General features: G+C 40.9%; 5 protein-coding genes across 5 annotated transcripts; 1 reads left to right on the forward strand and 4 right to left on the reverse strand.

Annotated features, from left to right (window-relative positions):
* Positions 1–613: 613 nt before the first annotated feature.
* Positions 614–1,612, reverse strand: TrAFT101_004579 (uncharacterized protein; the record flags this gene model as incomplete). Its single annotated transcript, XM_024898767.2, has 3 exons — positions 1,503–1,612; positions 922–1,440; positions 614–802 (listed from the first exon to the last, which is right to left on the reverse strand). Exons 1-3 carry the CDS (start codon positions 1,584–1,586, stop codon positions 614–616), a joined length of 792 nt encoding a protein of 263 aa, XP_024765613.1. The 5' UTR covers positions 1,587–1,612.
* Positions 1,613–3,961: 2,349 nt separating this feature from the next.
* On the forward strand, positions 3,962–4,536 carry TrAFT101_004580 (uncharacterized protein). The gene has a single exon (XM_024907173.2). The coding sequence runs from the start codon at positions 4,083–4,085 to the stop codon at positions 4,326–4,328; it is 246 nt and encodes an 81-aa protein (XP_024765612.1). The 5' UTR covers positions 3,962–4,082; the 3' UTR covers positions 4,329–4,536.
* Positions 4,537–5,641: 1,105 nt separating this feature from the next.
* On the reverse strand, positions 5,642–8,494 carry FUB1_1 (Reducing polyketide synthase fub1; the record flags this gene model as incomplete). The annotated part of the gene is made up of 2 exons (XM_066127224.1): positions 5,642–6,388; positions 6,452–8,494. 2 exons carry the CDS (start codon positions 8,492–8,494, stop codon positions 5,642–5,644), a joined length of 2,790 nt encoding a protein of 929 aa, XP_065983333.1.
* A 225-nt stretch (positions 8,495–8,719) lies between these two features.
* TrAFT101_004582 (uncharacterized protein) lies at positions 8,720–9,208 on the reverse strand (the record flags this gene model as incomplete). The annotated part of the gene is made up of 1 exon (XM_066127225.1): positions 8,720–9,208. The coding sequence occupies one exon, from the start codon at positions 9,206–9,208 to the stop codon at positions 8,720–8,722; it is 489 nt and encodes a 162-aa protein (XP_065983334.1).
* Positions 9,209–9,472: 264 nt separating this feature from the next.
* Positions 9,473–13,003, reverse strand: FUB1_2 (Reducing polyketide synthase fub1; the record flags this gene model as incomplete). The annotated part of the gene is made up of 4 exons (XM_066127226.1): positions 9,473–11,482; positions 11,569–12,240; positions 12,297–12,568; positions 12,619–13,003. 4 exons carry the CDS (start codon positions 13,001–13,003, stop codon positions 9,473–9,475), a joined length of 3,339 nt encoding a protein of 1,112 aa, XP_065983335.1.
* Between the last annotated feature and the right edge of the window lie 4,086 nt (positions 13,004–17,089).

Genomic DNA, 17,089 nt, shown 5'->3' on the forward strand with positions numbered 1-17,089 from the left:
TGAACGAAAGACAAAAGGCAAGGGGAACAATCTGAATTACCAAAGGCACTGAGCTCGAATGCAACAAGCAAAATGTGACTTGGGAACATAAGAACAAGGTGATGAAGAAGAAGAACTAGTAACTGTGACTGCGCAGAGGACGGACTAAGTACAGTGGGGCCACGTGGCAGGTACTATGCCAGCATGGTGCTGCCCCACCTCAACTTTCTGCTACTAATACTTTTATATTACTGCAGTACATTTATTAATTAGTATTTATCTTATTTATTCCATTTAACACTAAAATTATGTCTCCTATAAATATTATAAATCTCGCTACTTTAGATACTAAACAAGTCTGCTTGAATATCAGATAAGCTGTCGCTATTTCTGGATAGTTTGTCTTTTCAGGTAAGTTGTGGATTTACGGGTTTGAGACCTTTTATTATGCAAATTGAAACAGTTGCAAAGCAGACTATTCTATAACAAATTTGAAACCATATATTAGAACGAGACTCAAATACTTATGATTATTGTTATTATTATTGTTATTATTATTAGCTTTGCATCCTTTTCTTTTATTCATATTAATATTGGCTTTACGTTATCAGAATATTTTTACCCCCAAGAAGTTTTAAAGTGCATAAGGCAAATCTCTGGCCTTGCCGTTCTTGTCACAAGGTGCAAATTGCCACCAGTCGGAGTTCTTTCCAAAATACAGAAATTTTAGAACGAAGAAAACAAGAGATGGTACCGGTGGCCAGCTACCAATTTGCTCAAATTTAACCTCATGATTATGAACCACAAAGGGCAGCTCCACAACCTAGAATCATGCATCTCATTGTCAGACTCCATTCTTTTATAGTTTAATGAAGAAATTTCTTATTCTCTGATTATGAAAGAAGAATATAAGGGGTGATCGACGATGAAGGGTAAACTTACCATGCCGTCAGATGTCTGGGTTTTCTTTACCACCTTTGCAATTGTATCTTTTGTCCATTTGGCCCAATCGGTCTTTTCCTTATATTTATCAAAGTCCTTAAGAGTCAAAATCTCATCTTGCAAATGTTGCCTAAGAACAGGCATGAATGAGTCAACAATATTCTTGAGCTTTGTCCCGTCATATTTTTCCTCGCCGTTTTCCGCATTCTTCAAGTAAGCAGCGTATTCGTTTACACCCTCTTCAAAAGCATGATGTTGCTGAATGTTAACATCCATGACGCCTTTTTCACCAACGATCGCCTCAATCTCAGGAAAAATCCACTTTTCCTCGGTCGAATGGTGGGTGTGAAGAATCTGGCCCCATACACTTGCGTATTTGATGAATGCTGGAACGCTAGCCGATGAACGTTCCACGTTGATGCACTGGAGATAGACGCTGTTTATACCTCTTATCAAGCAATTATGGACGGTAACCATTTCCAAGGCCATAGCGTGGTATGGTTGAACCTTCTCCCCCGGCTGAACACTGTAGTGAGCGTTGCGCACTTTCGATAATGCACAGGCTATTATATTGGGCTTACCTTGTAACCAAGAAGCGAAATAGAAATCAGTTCAAAAGGTCCGTCGGCCCAAGGCCGGTTGATGTCACTCTCTACGCTAGCCATGATACTGAGCAGTGACAGGGAGTTTGAGTTTTTAATATTCCGCCTTTCAAGAGAATAAGGGAAGATCAGCGCGTGAAGGTATGCTAGGCAAAGCTTATTTCAACAAGGGCTGCTTAAAATCAGAAGGTCACAAACCCAGCGTTTACTTTAAATAATTTTGAAAATACGCTAGTATATAAAATACGTCCAATTTATGGCTGACATGAAAATGCAGCTGAATAGTAATACACACGGTTACTAAAATCTTACACGCAGCGAACGCGATAATCTTGTTAACATACATACTGTAATGAAATTGGTAGTCAGCGAATTTGCCAATGGTCTAGAGAGCGCAGGGTTGAAAAGAACATTCGTGATATGATCAGATTCCCCGGCAATAGAGAACTCATCGCATAGAGCTGAGTATCCCGTCACCTGAACCCCATCGGCTGATATTTAATTCTAGCTTGGAGTTCGAAGAATATCTTCTACCAAAATGTCAATACCGATATATTTTCAAGCTTACCGGCTCGCATTGCATCGCAGTCCTATCATCTGTCTAGCGATGGTTAGATTGAGTTCTCTAGTTATACGGCCCCTAATAGCGGCTAAGAATGTAAGCAATATGAATTTGATATACTATGCTAACGTTTCGTGAAACCTGCCTTTCCTAGCAATAGTTGTTAATGGTTGCTGAGATAGCCATGACAGGACAGCGGCGATGCAATCGCGTCGACCTATTCATTGTGCAATTGCCCGGGTAAATAAGTTTGAAACCGAACACACAATTCGAGAAAAGGTGAGACGGTGTTTTAGAATTAGGGAGAGTTTCATGAGAGATGACAATATCTTTCATAGTACCTACTATGTTGCGGCGACGTCCAGGTGAAGGCTTTGGCCGTGCTTGTGAATATTGAAACGGATCAGAAGAAATAATGGAGTCAACAGAGATACCGAGCGCACGATGAGGGTAATGGGCGGCTAGGGGCGAGAAGAGTTTTTTAATGCGTGTGGACTTCGTTAGCGTAGAGGTAGGTATTACGCGAGCCTTAATTCTTGCCACTAAGCCATGTATTCGATGCCGCTAAGAGCTATCATCTAAAGCCAGCTAGAATAGAAACTAAACCGCATGTTGAGATAAAGCATCGCTTCTACCTATCGCGGGAATTCATCAAATACCAAGTCAAGGCGGTGATTATTGGCATCGCAGCAGCAGAACTAATAGTAGCTTCCGAGAAAAAATGGGTCAATAAGCAAAACCGCAGGAGATTATTGTTGGGTGTGATGAGCTCGCGGCTTAAAAAGTTCTTACGAAAATTGATCAACCGCAGGCACAATGTTTTTTGAGACTGCCTAGGTGGTTATTATTATATCATGATTCTCTAGCTTCCAACTATAGATAACCGGACTCTTTAAACCAATATATAAGCTAAAGACTTGGCGTTGAGAGAGTTTCACGCATATTCTGGATTACTCGTGAGAAGCCTTGCATGGTCTCATCGATGAAATTGACCACGGAAATAACGCTTAGTATAATGTAAAACTTACTTCTGCTATCGTAAATGCACTGCGAATGATATATATTTTTTAGGGGACACCAAGTAAACTGAAAGATATTACGCAGCTTTGCCACGAAAGATAGGCAACTATGAAACAATTAAAGTCGAACAAGCGCCATTTACATTTAAACCGACACATACACTTTAGGAGCCAAATGCCCCACTTCGAGTAACTGAAATGCTTAGATACACGAAATACTACTGAGATAGAGAGAAGGCAGGGAAGATATTAGATTCCGGCTGGAAACTGTCAGCGAAGCCATTTCGCTTCTCGAGGCCTCTTCTTCAGCGGTTGTTAGTACGGAAAGGAAGGCAACGAATGAGATTTATGATAGATATGGCATAGTTGGCGCGGGGCGCAATAATAGTTATCATCCCAGTGAATCCCATCCAGCGAAATTAACTATATGCGTATGTGTATCTTCGTTCTTCTCTAGGGAAGTCTTCCTGCCAATCAAGGGAAAAAATCACATAATATTGATTCTATTGCGACTCTAAAAATGCCTCAAAAAGAAGGCTGTGCAAAGCGCTGTAAAAGCTACCCCTGCCAATACCAAATGTTGATGGACTCGAAGCGCTGCATGGTGACAAGTTCGAGGCTGTGCAATTCTAGACCCATTCCAGCCAATTGTATCATGTATAGAAGCGCTTTTGCTATTGCTATGGCTTGCCCTGGATGTTAAACAACGTACATTTATTTCATCGTAGATATGATTCGATCAAAAATTCATTGGCGCCTAGGAGTTTATAGCAAAGGAAGGCAGGCCCCTTGATAAGGGACGAAAGTGGCATAAAGCGTGCATCGCCGGAATGGATCTGACAGACAATAAGTACGGCATTAAATATTAGAAGCATTCCTTTTAACCTCACCCAATTTCATAAAGTATTCATATGTATCTGCTATAAGGTATACAGAAACCAACAACTTAAGTCAGATATAAAGTTTATATCCGCCACAATGGGCCTCGCAAAAGCAGTTCTCAAATTTATTGCCATCCCAATTATAATTGTCGTCTTTATCGCCTTTATCATCATATTTATTCGCTCTAAAAGGGAACAAAAGAAACTTTCCAAACACGCTGAAGCCGAAACACTTCCTCAGTTCAACTGCGGACCGGTGCCGCCTCCTGCGTATACATTACCAGCAAAACCAGCCCCTGCTGTCGTCCAACAGGGCTATACCGAAAGCTATCATCAAACTTGAATCATTTATAAGGTGGAAAAGACAAGCATGTATAATTTGGGTAACGGGCGATGAGAGGAAGGTGATGGACGAAATGTAGAGAGCTTCTCGATGGCAAGACTATGCAGACAATGTTATAAATACTTGAACCTCGAACTGAGTTATCAAATTTTTAAACTGTTCAGATTATCTATGAAAATAATAAATTACATATAATGCCATTATCTAGGCCAGTTACTATCACGTTGATACTTACAGCTGCAGAAACAGCGAGATTGGTCCTTACAATGTAAGGAAATTACCAAGAAAGGCATTCGCATGTAAGTATTCAAAAGCTAGTTTTATAAGCTCAATCCTCTTAATTTTGTGCCTCGTTGTTTCTGTAGTCAGTGACTGAAATCGAAGAGTATTACTTTATGTAGTCCCACCACAAGATATAGAACATTGATTGACTGCTTTATATGGCTAAGTAAAACAAGCCGCGAAGGCAAGACTAAGCATTTTATTTTCACGTTCACTAAAGAATGCATGGTGACGAAAAAGCGTGGGTGGAGTTAGGGCGCGTAAGAGAACCTCATAAGCTTGTTCGAGCTCCCAGTCGGCGTTTGCCAAATCCTCCTCCAGTTTCTCTTTGAAACGATTCAGGACTTGCAGTCGCTAGACGCCGTACCATTGCAATCCCAAAGACTCCAACCAGCAAGGACACATGCAGAAAAGTTTTCGTTTGGATATCGAGATAAACTGTACACTATGCTCTTTCTTCCTTACCCTCAATTTCCCTAAGGCTGCCATTGCACCTCGCATTATCAAAGAGTGGTATGAACGCGTGCATGCATCCGTCACTCCAATACATACCCTATGCTATCACATTATTAGAACTAAGCTCAACAATCCTTCTATCTTCTAATTCGACAGTTAATTGCTGGGATTGAGACTATGCGGACACAATGACACTTATAAGCAGGCCTATGTGATTTAAAACACTCAAGGTTCATGTGATATGCTATGGAAACGTACGTGCTTAAATATCTTAAAAGAAATTAAAAAAAAAGAGTTCTGGGTATCTGGTTATGGTTGCCTCCCTTAAGAGCCAAGATTGAAATGGAGAACATGTAACAGCGAAATTCTAGATTTATAACTGCACTCTATATATGCCTTATATCTGAGCCTAAAGCAGCTAGGTGCTGCTGAATAATTTTAAAAAAGAATCAACACGGAGAAAAACAAAAACTATTATAGAATGAAAATACGTTTAAGCAAGAGCAGCCGGGACAACGGCAGACTTGGCTGCGACTTTGGGCGCAAAGGTCGACAGCGGATCGTTGCTGACAATGTCAAAAACAGACAAGTCTGCCTGGAACTCCTTGCGCAGCCAATTTCGTATCTCGATTGCAACAAGACTGTCGATGCCGAGAGCCGGCAGAGACTTCCGGGAATCGATGTCGTCCTGTTCCACCTTGAGAATGTTGGACAGGCCAGCTACCAGCGCGTCGAGCACGAGATCGTGGACCTGGTCCTTGGAAGTGGCTGTTGCAACCAGCTTCTTCCAGTCCTCCTTTGTTGCCTGGCCGTTGCTGTCGCCTCCAGAATGGCGATCCAGTCGGCTGAGGATAGCAAAAACGCGAATCGTCAAACCAATAGGGGTCGTTGGACGACGACTTGTCGAGCTGGCCACCGGTGGCTGTGTCGATGGCAACTTGTGTCGGCGCGCGACCGGAGACGGCGGCCGTAACAAGGTTCAGCACGTCCGTTTCGTTCTGGGGTATCAGATCTCCATTTTTGAGTAGTTGGAAGACATTCTCCTGCTCAGTGGAGACACCGACGCCGACGACCAAACTGAGGTTCAGACTGGTGGCTGCCAAGCCTGAAGCGGCACGGTGGTGCATGAGAGCATCCTGGTAGGTGTTACCAGCATTGTAGTTGGCCTGGCCACGGTTTCCGATGATGCCAGCAATAGACGACAAGCAGACAAAGAAATCTAGGTCAGCTGGCAGCAGCTCGTGCAGATTGCGCGTGGCTTTAAGCTTAGGACGGAGTGATAAGTTCCAGTCTTTCGCGGTCATGTTATTGTAGATGCCGTCCTGCATAATGGTCAGATATCAAGTAACATCCGATTGGAGAATGGGAGGGAATGGGAGACCTACTTTCAAATCCATAGCGCAGTTAATCATGCCCTTAATCGGGGGACAGCTTTGCTTTACTTTGTTCAAGGCTGCCTCCAGCTGTGCTTTGTCTGCTACGTCGACCGCCGTGACTGTCGAGGTAACACCTTGTCCCTGCAGCTTATCGAGCAGGGCTTGCGCCTCTGGGCGCGTATTGCCAGATCGAGACAGAAATACGAAATGCTTAGCGCCCTTATCAGCGAGCATCTGGGCAATGGATCTACCAATGCCGCCAAGACCACCGACGAGAACATAGGTGCTGTTAGAAGATAGTCTGAACGCACCGAGGCCTCCAGGGATGATAGGAACAACGTCGTCAGGCCGTGGAATCAGAACAACCTTGCCCATGTTATCGCCGCTCTGCATCAGCTGGAACGCCTGCTCCACTTGTCCAAAGCTGAACTGCGTAACGTTCTTCAGGGGCCTAATGATTCCTTGTTCTAGCAACTCAACCACCTGTAAGCTGAGCTTCTCGCATTTGTTGGGATACTCAGTGACGAGGGTGTTAATGTCAAGACCCGAAAAGCTAATGTTGTTGAGGAACGGCCGCATCTCCAGGCCGGAGTTGTCGTGGATGTCGCGCTTGCCCAGCTCGATGAAGCGGCCAAACGGCGCCACGCAGTTCCATGTGCGTCGAAGTGCTTCGTTGGCGAGGTTGTTGAGCACGACGTCCACGCCCTGTCCGTTAGTCAGGCGCATGACGCCATCGGCGAACGAATGGTCACGGCTGTTGAAGATGTGCGCCTCCGGGATGCCGTACTCGGCCATCAAGAACTTCTTCTTCTTCTCCGAAGAGACGGTACAGAAGACCTTCTTGGAGCCAAGACACTGGGCGACAATGATGGCTGCTTGGCCGACACCACCGGCCGCAGAGTGGATCAGAACGGACTCGTCCCTCTGCAGGCGGCCGACGTTGATCAGCGATTGTACCGCCGTCTGGTACTGGCCCATCAGCGATCCGGCCACCTCGTCGGTGATGGAGTCAGGGGTGTGCGCAAAGGTGCGTGGGTCTACGCGCAGGCGGGTCTGGAAACAACCGCCGTGCAGGCCGAACACGCGGTCGCCCACACGGAACTTGGTGACGCCGAGGCCCAACCGGGACACGATACCCGCGCACTCCATGCCAATGTTGGTATCTTCGTCCTGGCCAGTGGCCATCATTACGTCACGAGAGTTCAAGCCGACCAACTGGACCTCGATCTCCATCTGGCCCTCGGCCACGGGATCCAGAGCGGTCAAGCCGGGCACGAGGTGGTATTCAAACGAGTCGAGTAAACCAGGCTCTCGGAAGGACAGACGCAGTGTCTCATCACCGCGGTCCTTCAAGGGCATTGTAACCGTGGGAAGGCTCTGTCCGGACCGGGCCGCGTCCAATAAGGTCTTGAGGTCGGTCTGCGGCTCGAGTCGTTCCACCAGGACTTGACCATTGCGAATGACATACTCTGAGTCCGTGGATCGATCTAGCGTCTTGCTGGTGCTGATGAGTTGGGAAATGGTACGCACATTGACGTCTGCATCAAATGGCGCCGCTGAGTCGAGAGAGAGGGTGGAGAAGGGAATCTCTGGGTACTCGCTGCGGATTGTGCGACCCAGACCCTTTACGAGACCCCCAGAGGCAGTGTCTAAAGTCAGCCACAACGTCCCCTGGGTACCGAGAATCAAGGAGCGAAGCTTGACAAAGGAATCCTCATCTAGATCTTCCAGGAAAGGAAGGTCCAGATCCAATGCAAAGAGAGCCAAGTACGACGAGAGTTGTTCAGGAGTGGCGGCGTCAAAGGGCAACTTGACAACATTATAGTTATGCACCTGTTTCAGCTCGCACTCCACTTGTTCCACGGCTCGGCTCAGCTTAGGTGATGGGCTTTGGGGCATGACAACTAGAATGTTTTGGACAGCGGCGTTGCTTTGCTGTGTCACAGAGGCGATTGTGAGGCACGAGGCGTCGGAGATATTGATCGAGGTAGGGGCAGTGAAGCCTGCGGACACTAACACTTCTTCTGGGATGATTGCGTTGTTCAGGACCATTTGCTACTAAAAGGATACCCCAGGGTTTCAGGAGTTTCTTGATGTTGGCCAAGATGACGGCATTTTCGCCTTCATACGTTTGAGCAGTGTCTAACACAATAAGATCACGAGAGGCTTCCTCGAAGCCTTGTTCAACAGGGTCCTCTGTAAGATTTAGCTGCTGATGATGGATCAACTGTTTCCAAGGCCTAGATTGCTCCTCAAGGGCCACGACGCCGGACAGAATTACCGACTTGACACGCTTATGAATCTCCTCTCCACCCCAAGAAGAGCCCGTGTGAGAAGACTGTTCGCAGACGAATTGGATTCGAGAATGTCCAAAGCAGGATATTTGTGGGCAAGTAGGGTCACGTATTTACCCAGTGAGGTAGCGAGGTTGGGATCATCCTGCAGAATCTGTTGGATCTGAGTAGCATCGATCATTGTCACATCAAGAGCCAGGCGTGGAGCAATAGGAACATGGCCACCAAGAGATGCAGATGCACCACCAGAAACATCCGATTGTGCACCTGAACCACGTAGCGGCACGTGCTCACAGCCACGGAGCGCAATAACAGGCTTGTCGTCTCCATCCTCGCCAAAGGCAAACACATCACTCGCCATCTTGTCGCCGCCGCCGCCGAGCTTGTAGGTGCGCGAGAAGCCATGGTACTTGCTACCCGGGGTCGAATCAAACTTGGTCGAGACATAGATGGACGCCGTGGATACGGGCATTCGTGCCGTGAAGTCCTCGCCATACCACGCACTCGAGGTTAAGAGATGCACGAAAACGTCTAGGACAGATGGATGAATTAGATGTGGAGGCTCCCACTTTGCAGGATAATACTGCTTTGTGTCCTCTACCTCAACGGTGTAGTGCGACTTGTCGTTGAGGAGGTTTAGCTTTTTGACTCCTTGGAAGGCTGGGCCCAGATGAAATCCGGCACTGTCGAGCTTGTCGTAAAATACTGCGGGCTCCAAGCTCGGGAAATCTCCCTGTCAGATCTCTTTATACTCCGCCTGGAGTTGTGCGTTGGCGGCCGCCTCTTCGTTCACGAATACACCATTTCCAGTAGCCGAATCTCCCTCTGGTGTGTAAATGGCCTTGATCAAACCATTGTAGTTTGCCGTCCACGTGCCGCTCTCATTGCGGCTGGACACCTTGAACTCGGTCCAGTACGACGAATCTTCGTTCGCAATAGGTGACGAGCGCCATGGTGCGAGCTGGAGTCTCGTCTCAATCGTCTGGTTGATAGGAACCACCAAAGCCTTGCCAATATTGATGTCGCGCACCTGGAAGCCCTCGATGTCAGTGCGGGTCTGGATCTGGCGCATGCCTTCGATGGCCATGACAACCATACCCGCCATGGGATAGATGTTTGTGCTCTGGAACTGATGGTGCTCAATCCAAGGTTGCTCCGAAGTGCGGAGGAGGTTACGCCAGGACAGTTCCAGCTCTGTGGATCGATCGTCTCGTGCGCCGAGCAGCTCAAGACGCGCATGGCTCCTGTTTCTGTAGGCCGAGATGGCAGCCGACTCGCTCCAATACTTTTTGGACGTGTTCCATGCGTAAGTGGGTAGTTCGACAAGCGGAGAAATCTTGCCATCGTCGGTTACATCGCCATGGTTAACGCCGCGGTAACTATCATACGCATTCGCCAAGCGCATGTCGACTGGGTGGCCCAGGACGAAGAGCTCGCCAGCCACCTCCAAGGATGTTTGAATAGCATCCTGCTTTCTCTTGATGGCCGACAAGTAGCGAGGAGGAGTCGGAACCTTGTCACTGACGCTGGTCATAATCTGCTTCAATGGCCCCTGCAGAGCCGCATGGGGTCCAATCTCGACTATGGCGTAAGGGCTTCCCTTAATGCCGTTTTGGTTTCGTGACTTACCTCCGAGGAGACCTGCCTCAGTAGCAGCCGTGACGGCGCCTGAGAAGTTGACCGCACTAACCAGGTTGGCCACATAGTACAAAGGGACAAGCTCGGTGCCATCGATGGGCTTGCCTTTAACTGACGAGACCATGGTGACGTCCTTATGCCCCGACTTGGGCTTCCATGCGCCTTCTTCCATTCCAGCAAGATACTTTTCAGCAATGAGCTGCATATGGTGGGAATGGTACGCAGTCAACTCGCGGAGCTTGCGCGCAAAGACATCGTCCGCCTGCAGCAGATGCATAACCTCGTTGACGCCCTCCACATCGCTGGACAAGGTCGTGCTTTCTGGACTGTTGATGCAAGCAACAACGACCTTGCCTGCTGTGACACGGTCGATATACTTCTGGGCCGCTTCCGGACCCAAGCCAACGGCAGCCATGGCACCATTCTTGCTGAGCTGGCTGGTAAGGAGACCTCGGTAGTATGCAATGCGCATACCGGCCGCCTTATCGAACGCACCTTTTGAATAACCCGCTGCAATCTCACCGCTAGAGTGGCCAATCACGACCTGCGGGCGGATGCCCCAGCTGGCCAGGAGATCCACGACGCCGAGCTGCAACGCCGTGCATGCTGCCTGGCTGATGTCTGGGGGATCAATCTGCGATTCCTCAGCACTGCGGTTCAGCTCTACGAGGAGATCCCACGTGCAACCAAAGGACTTGAGGTGGGCGTTTGACTCATGCAGAGACTTCTGGAATACGGGGTATTTCTGCAGAGAACGGCCCATGCCATACCATTGCGCACCCTGGCCAGTGAAGATAAAAGTGATCGGCCGGGCCTTGGTCGGTGTACGGGTGGCTTGGGTTCGTGCTCCATCCAGAGCCTGTTGCAGCTCCTCGATAGTCGAGGCGGCGGCAAACGTTTTCCAGGGAAGGCTCGACCTCTTCTCAGAGAGTGTATAAGCCAGACGGTGCAGCAAACGGTTCTGCTCTTCGGACCCCTTCTTCGCGTCGACCTTGCCGAGGTATTTTTGCAAGCTTTCGCTAAGACGTGAATGCCACTCTCCTCGTGAGAAGAGAGAAGGAAGAGACGGGAGGTAGGCCCATTGGGTATCGTTGTAGGACCTTTGATGCTGTTGGTTAAGAGTTCTTCTACAGTGGTGTTGTGCGGGGCTTTCAGGTTGTGATTCTTCAAATAGTGGTATGCATCGTCTATTACAACATGAGCATTGGCACCGCCGTAGCCAAAGTTGTTGATGCTAATACGACGGAGGCCAGCAGGCCAGCGAGTCGCCCGTGTGGGAATGTCAATCTTCCACTCAGCGAGCTTGATCTTTGGGTTGATATTCGTCAGGCCATGGGTAGGTGCCATCCAGCCACTTTCGAGGCTGTAAACGGCCTTGACCATGCCAACGATGCCACTGCAACTCTCTAGATGTCCCACGTTACTTTTCACGGACCCAACGTACAACGGACGTTGTCGTGTCGAGCTAAAAGCGGCACCGATCGCCGAACACTCGACGGGATCACCCGCCGCGGTACCTGTGCCGTGAGCCTCAAAGTAATTGGTCTCATGCAGTGGCAACCCCGCAGACTCATATGTCTGGCGGATCAAATCCGCTTGTCTGACTGCGGATGGCTGTGTGAGACCGAGAGTCCGGCCATCTTGGTTGGCTCCTGTGGCGCGGACGACGGCGCGGATGGTGTTGCCATCACGGAGAGCCAGGTCCATTCGCTTCAAAACGACGAAGCCACCGCCTTCGCCACGAGTGTATCCATTGGCTGACGTGTCAAATAAGTGGCACTTGTCGTCTTTACTAAGGAACGACATGGGGGTGGCAAATATGTCAAAGACTGGCAGAAGTCGCAAGTTGAAGCCTCCAACCAAACACTGGAGAGTTTTGTTAGCGCGCTCTATGCTGAAGAAGAAGAGAGAAATGGCCTTACCGAATCGGTTTCTCCGCTTCTAATGCTCTGGCAGGCCATATGCATTGCAGTCATCGAGGATGAACATGCTGTGTCAATGGTCATGCTCGGACCTCTGAGGTTAAAAAACCACGAAATATGGTTCGACAAGATGGAGGTTCCCAAACCCGTGGCCGAGTATTTTGGGATACTATCCAGATCTAAGGCTTGGAGGTCCCAGTAGTCATGGCTCTGCCCGCCGCCGACGAAGCAACCGATGGGCTGGTCGGCGATTTGGTCAATTGTCAGACCGGCTGCAAATAGTTAGTAACCTGCCACTGTAGTAAACCCATAGTTTACTTACCGTTCTCGAGGCCTTCGTAGGCTGTCTCTAGGAGAATACGCTGCAGTGGGTCCATTGCCTTGGCTTCTTCGGGCGTAATGCAAAAGAAACCGGCGTCAAACTGGCGGATATCTTGCTTCACGAAGTGGCCTTGCTTGATACCGCCAATTGTCCCAACCCGGCTAGGGTCCTTGTGCCAGAAGCCGTCTGCATTGAACCGGCTCTTAGGTACGGGCTCCCTGGCATTCCTCCCCTCCACGACCATATCCCATAGATTCCGGGGGGGAGTTGCCTCGCCGGGAAAACGCCCAGAGACACCAATAATGGCAATGTCAGATGATAGACTGGAGAAGTCTTGATCACCGAAGCCATTCTTAGCGACGAAGAGGTCGATGGAAGGTGCCATGATGTTTGCTTGTTAGGTATACAAGAAAGCGAATGTAATTGTTTCTTAAGTATGGATCAATGTATCATGGGAACTCATTCCATACCGGTTATCTTTCTTCCGTTGTCTTCAAGCATGAGTTGTTATTGCTTTATAGGTAAATCCTATAAATCATAGGGTTCTCCCTCCTTTTCATGCCGACTGATTCCAAATGAGGGTCTCACATAACAGACCTTGAATATTACAGAATCGCGACATCGCTATCGGAGCCTCTCGGCAGCCTCTCGGGAGGTTTAATCAATCTAAAGTATACGTCCGAAAGACTGAGATAATACAAAGCCAGCTGCAGAAGAAACGCTTATTGAAGACATGGTCTACGCTTGGCCGGACAGTTTTATTATTACTGTATTAGCTCTTAACTTGCCCACTGAAACGGTAAGGGTTTCAGCAGCCTATATGCCTTTATAAATAATTGCACTAGCATTAAAAACTAGAATTTTTTAAGCTTATAATTAAATAAAAAATGCTATAACAGACTTTGTATCTTCACTAATAATATAACTTTCGACATGAGTATACTTTCTGTTAAAATATACATTTATTAATTCTATACTACATGTACTCTAGTTAACAATAATTTATACTGTCTGACTAGGGTGTACCCATGTCTTACAAGCAGTTCTTTTACAGCTAACCCCAGCTAACTTGATTAACTTTCTAATTACATGTAAAATTAAACATATCCGCAAATATTTCTATAACCCTTGTAATATGGGCTAGATTGGAATCGGATCAGTTTTACAAGCCTGTGTCTGTATTATTACATTCGGGTAAGCTGACAATGTCTGGTAAAGAACACTTATAGCTACTAATAAAGCAATTGTAAATTCCGATAAATTATATTGTGTCTGCTAACTAAAATATATGTAAACTTCTTTGCACGAGCTTGGCCAATTTCCTTTTAATATACAAGACTAGGTATTATATATTAATAAAGACAATATTGTATTATTTAAATATATTTATATATATCTACTTAACCCAATATATCAATAACAGGGAATATAAGGTACTATTACTAGACTATTATATACCCTTTAACATTAAATATCCTTTATAAAATAAATATAATTATTATAAACCAACTACATAAAATCCCTCTAGTATATACCTCTGGGTAAACTATAGATAAAGTAACTAATTAAGTTAAAGGAAATGTATTTTTAGTAAGATATATATTTAATTATAAAATAAAACTGTAACTTTAAGGAAGCATTTTTATTAAGTATAATATAACTTATATAAGTAATAACTATAAAATAACTTACTATATAAGATTATTTATTATATTTATTAAATATAGCTTAAATAGTTAGTTATTAATATAATATTTATATAATAACTAAATTAAACTTTTATTTAAAGTTATTAGCTATATAACTAAAACTACTTATAAAATCTTTTATATTTTTTTATTAATATAAATTTAATATTAAAGGTTTATTCTTTAAGAATTAATTACTTTATATTAAATATAGAATTAAAATATTATATATTAATAAATTTTATTTAAAAAAATACTTTAGATTTTTTAAATAATTAAATTACTATATTTTAAAATAATATTAAAGGTTAACTTACTTTAAAAAAAACTTTTTTTTTTATTTAAAATAATAATAAAAATATTATTATAAAAAAAACCTTTAATTAAAAAAATATAAATAATAATAAAGCTATTAAATTAATAAAAAATATATATAAATTAAATAAAATTTTTATAAATAAATTTAATAATAAAAAGTTTATTAAAAAAAATATAAAAGCATTTATTAAATAATAACCTTTATTTATATTTAATAATAAAATTAATAAACTTTATTTTTTTTAAACTTAACTTAAGGCCTACTTTAAAGATTTTAAAACTACTTTTAATATAAAATATAAAAAAACTTTTTTTATAGCTTTTTATTTTAAAAAAACTACTCTTAAATAGTTTTACTTAATATAAAATACTTACTTTAATAAACTAAAAGAACTTTTATTAACTTAAGTTTAAAAAGTTTTTAATAATTTTAAATAATTTAAAAGAAAACTTACTAAAGTATTTAAAAATATTAAAGAAATTTATATAGCTAAAAATAAATTTATAAATATTTATTAAAAAAAAAAATATTTTAATTATACTATAAAATTTAAAAACTTAGCCTTTAGGGTTAAATAAAAATAGCTTGCTTTTATTAAGTAATTTTATAATAAACTTAAAAAAAATATTAAAAAAAAGGTTTATAATAAAGATTAAATTAAATATAATTTTATTTTTTTTATAAAAAAATATATTAAAGTTAATAATTTACTTTATAAACTTAATATAAGAAACTAAAGCTTTAGTAAAAAATAGTTAAATTAAAGTAAGAAATAATAAAAATTAATTACTAAAGATAATAATAATATAGCTAAATCTATAGACTTTAATATAATATAAAAAAGAAAAAGAAATTTAAATACTATAATTATAGGAAGCTAAACTATATAGTTAAAAACTATAAGTTTTTAAAAAGAAATAATTTATAATTCTTAAGCTAAAAGCAATATATATTATAAATAAAGGTAATAAAATTATTTATTTATTAAAATAATTAAAATCTTTTAAAAATAATAATAACTATAACTTTTATAAATCTATATTTAAACTCTTAAATTACTCTTAAATAATAAATATAAAAGTAAATAATAAAATCCTTAATTAATAACTTATTCTTTAAGTTAATTTTATAAACCTAGTTAATTTAATTAAAGGCATTACTTTAGAAAATAATAAAAATAATAAATAATATAATTATAAATATTACTTTAAAAAAATTAAAGATATTATATAATATTATAAAAATTTTACCCTTAAAATTATAATACTTAATTTATTTTAATATAATATTATAAATAAAATAAATATAAATATAAAAAATACTTTAATAGTATTATATATTTACTTAAATAATTTATAAAAGTAAACTTTAAAAACCTAATATATTATTAAAGCTATTATTATTAATTAAATATTTATTTAAGGCTTTAATTATAGAAAAGTAATTAAAAAATATAATTATATTAACTTAATATATTTATTATATTATTAAATTAATTAAATTAATTATATTACTTATAAATATATAAAGTATTTTAAATAAAAAGTTAAAAAGAATATTTTTTTAATATATATTTTTTAATATATAATACTAAAACCTTATAATAATTTATATTGCTTTATATAAAAAGTTATTTAATAATATTAATCCTTTAAAATAGTTATTTTAAAACCTTTTAAATATCTAAATAAAATAAGCCTTTTTAAATATATTAATTAATCTTATAAAGTATATAAATTAAGAAAATTATAAAATTAATATAAGTAAAAAGAAATTAAAAAAGTAAAGCTAGATTATTAATAAAAAAAATTTAAAGACTATAATAAAATAAAATATTTATAATATATAAATAAAAAAATTAAAAACTAATATTATTTAAAAAACTATTAAAGTTTTTTATAAAAGGGCAGCAGGAGGACTTATAATATTTAAATATTATTAACTTAAAATATAATAATAAAAAAAAAAAAAGTACTTTAATAAAAGAATTATTTTAATAGTATTATTAAATAAGAATTTACTTAATATTTTAATAAATAGTAAATTAAAAAGTAATTATATATTTACTATAACTATAATATATTTATAGTTATTAATATATAAGAAAAAAAAACTATATTAATTTTTTTATACTAAAAGATAAATCTTTAACTATAATAAAAAATAAATAAAGTAATAAATTAATCCCCTGCTGCTATAAATTAATAACTGTATTATAAATATAGTATATAATATAGCTAATATTTTAAAATATAACTTTATTTTAAAAATACTTTAGTTATATAAATATAAACTTAATATAAAATAAAAAATAAGTTAAATTTATTAATATAATAATAAAAGTACTTTAAAAAAAATTAATATAAAAATATTAAAAAAGGAATTAAGTTATTAAAAGCCTAAGGTTTTCTTTAGCCTTTTAAATATTTTTTTTTAATATTATTAAATATTATAATCCAGGTCT

This window comes from Trichoderma asperellum, chromosome 2, assembly GCF_020647865.1.
Source record: "Trichoderma asperellum chromosome 2, complete sequence".
NCBI lineage: Eukaryota > Fungi > Ascomycota > Sordariomycetes > Hypocreales > Hypocreaceae > Trichoderma > Trichoderma asperellum.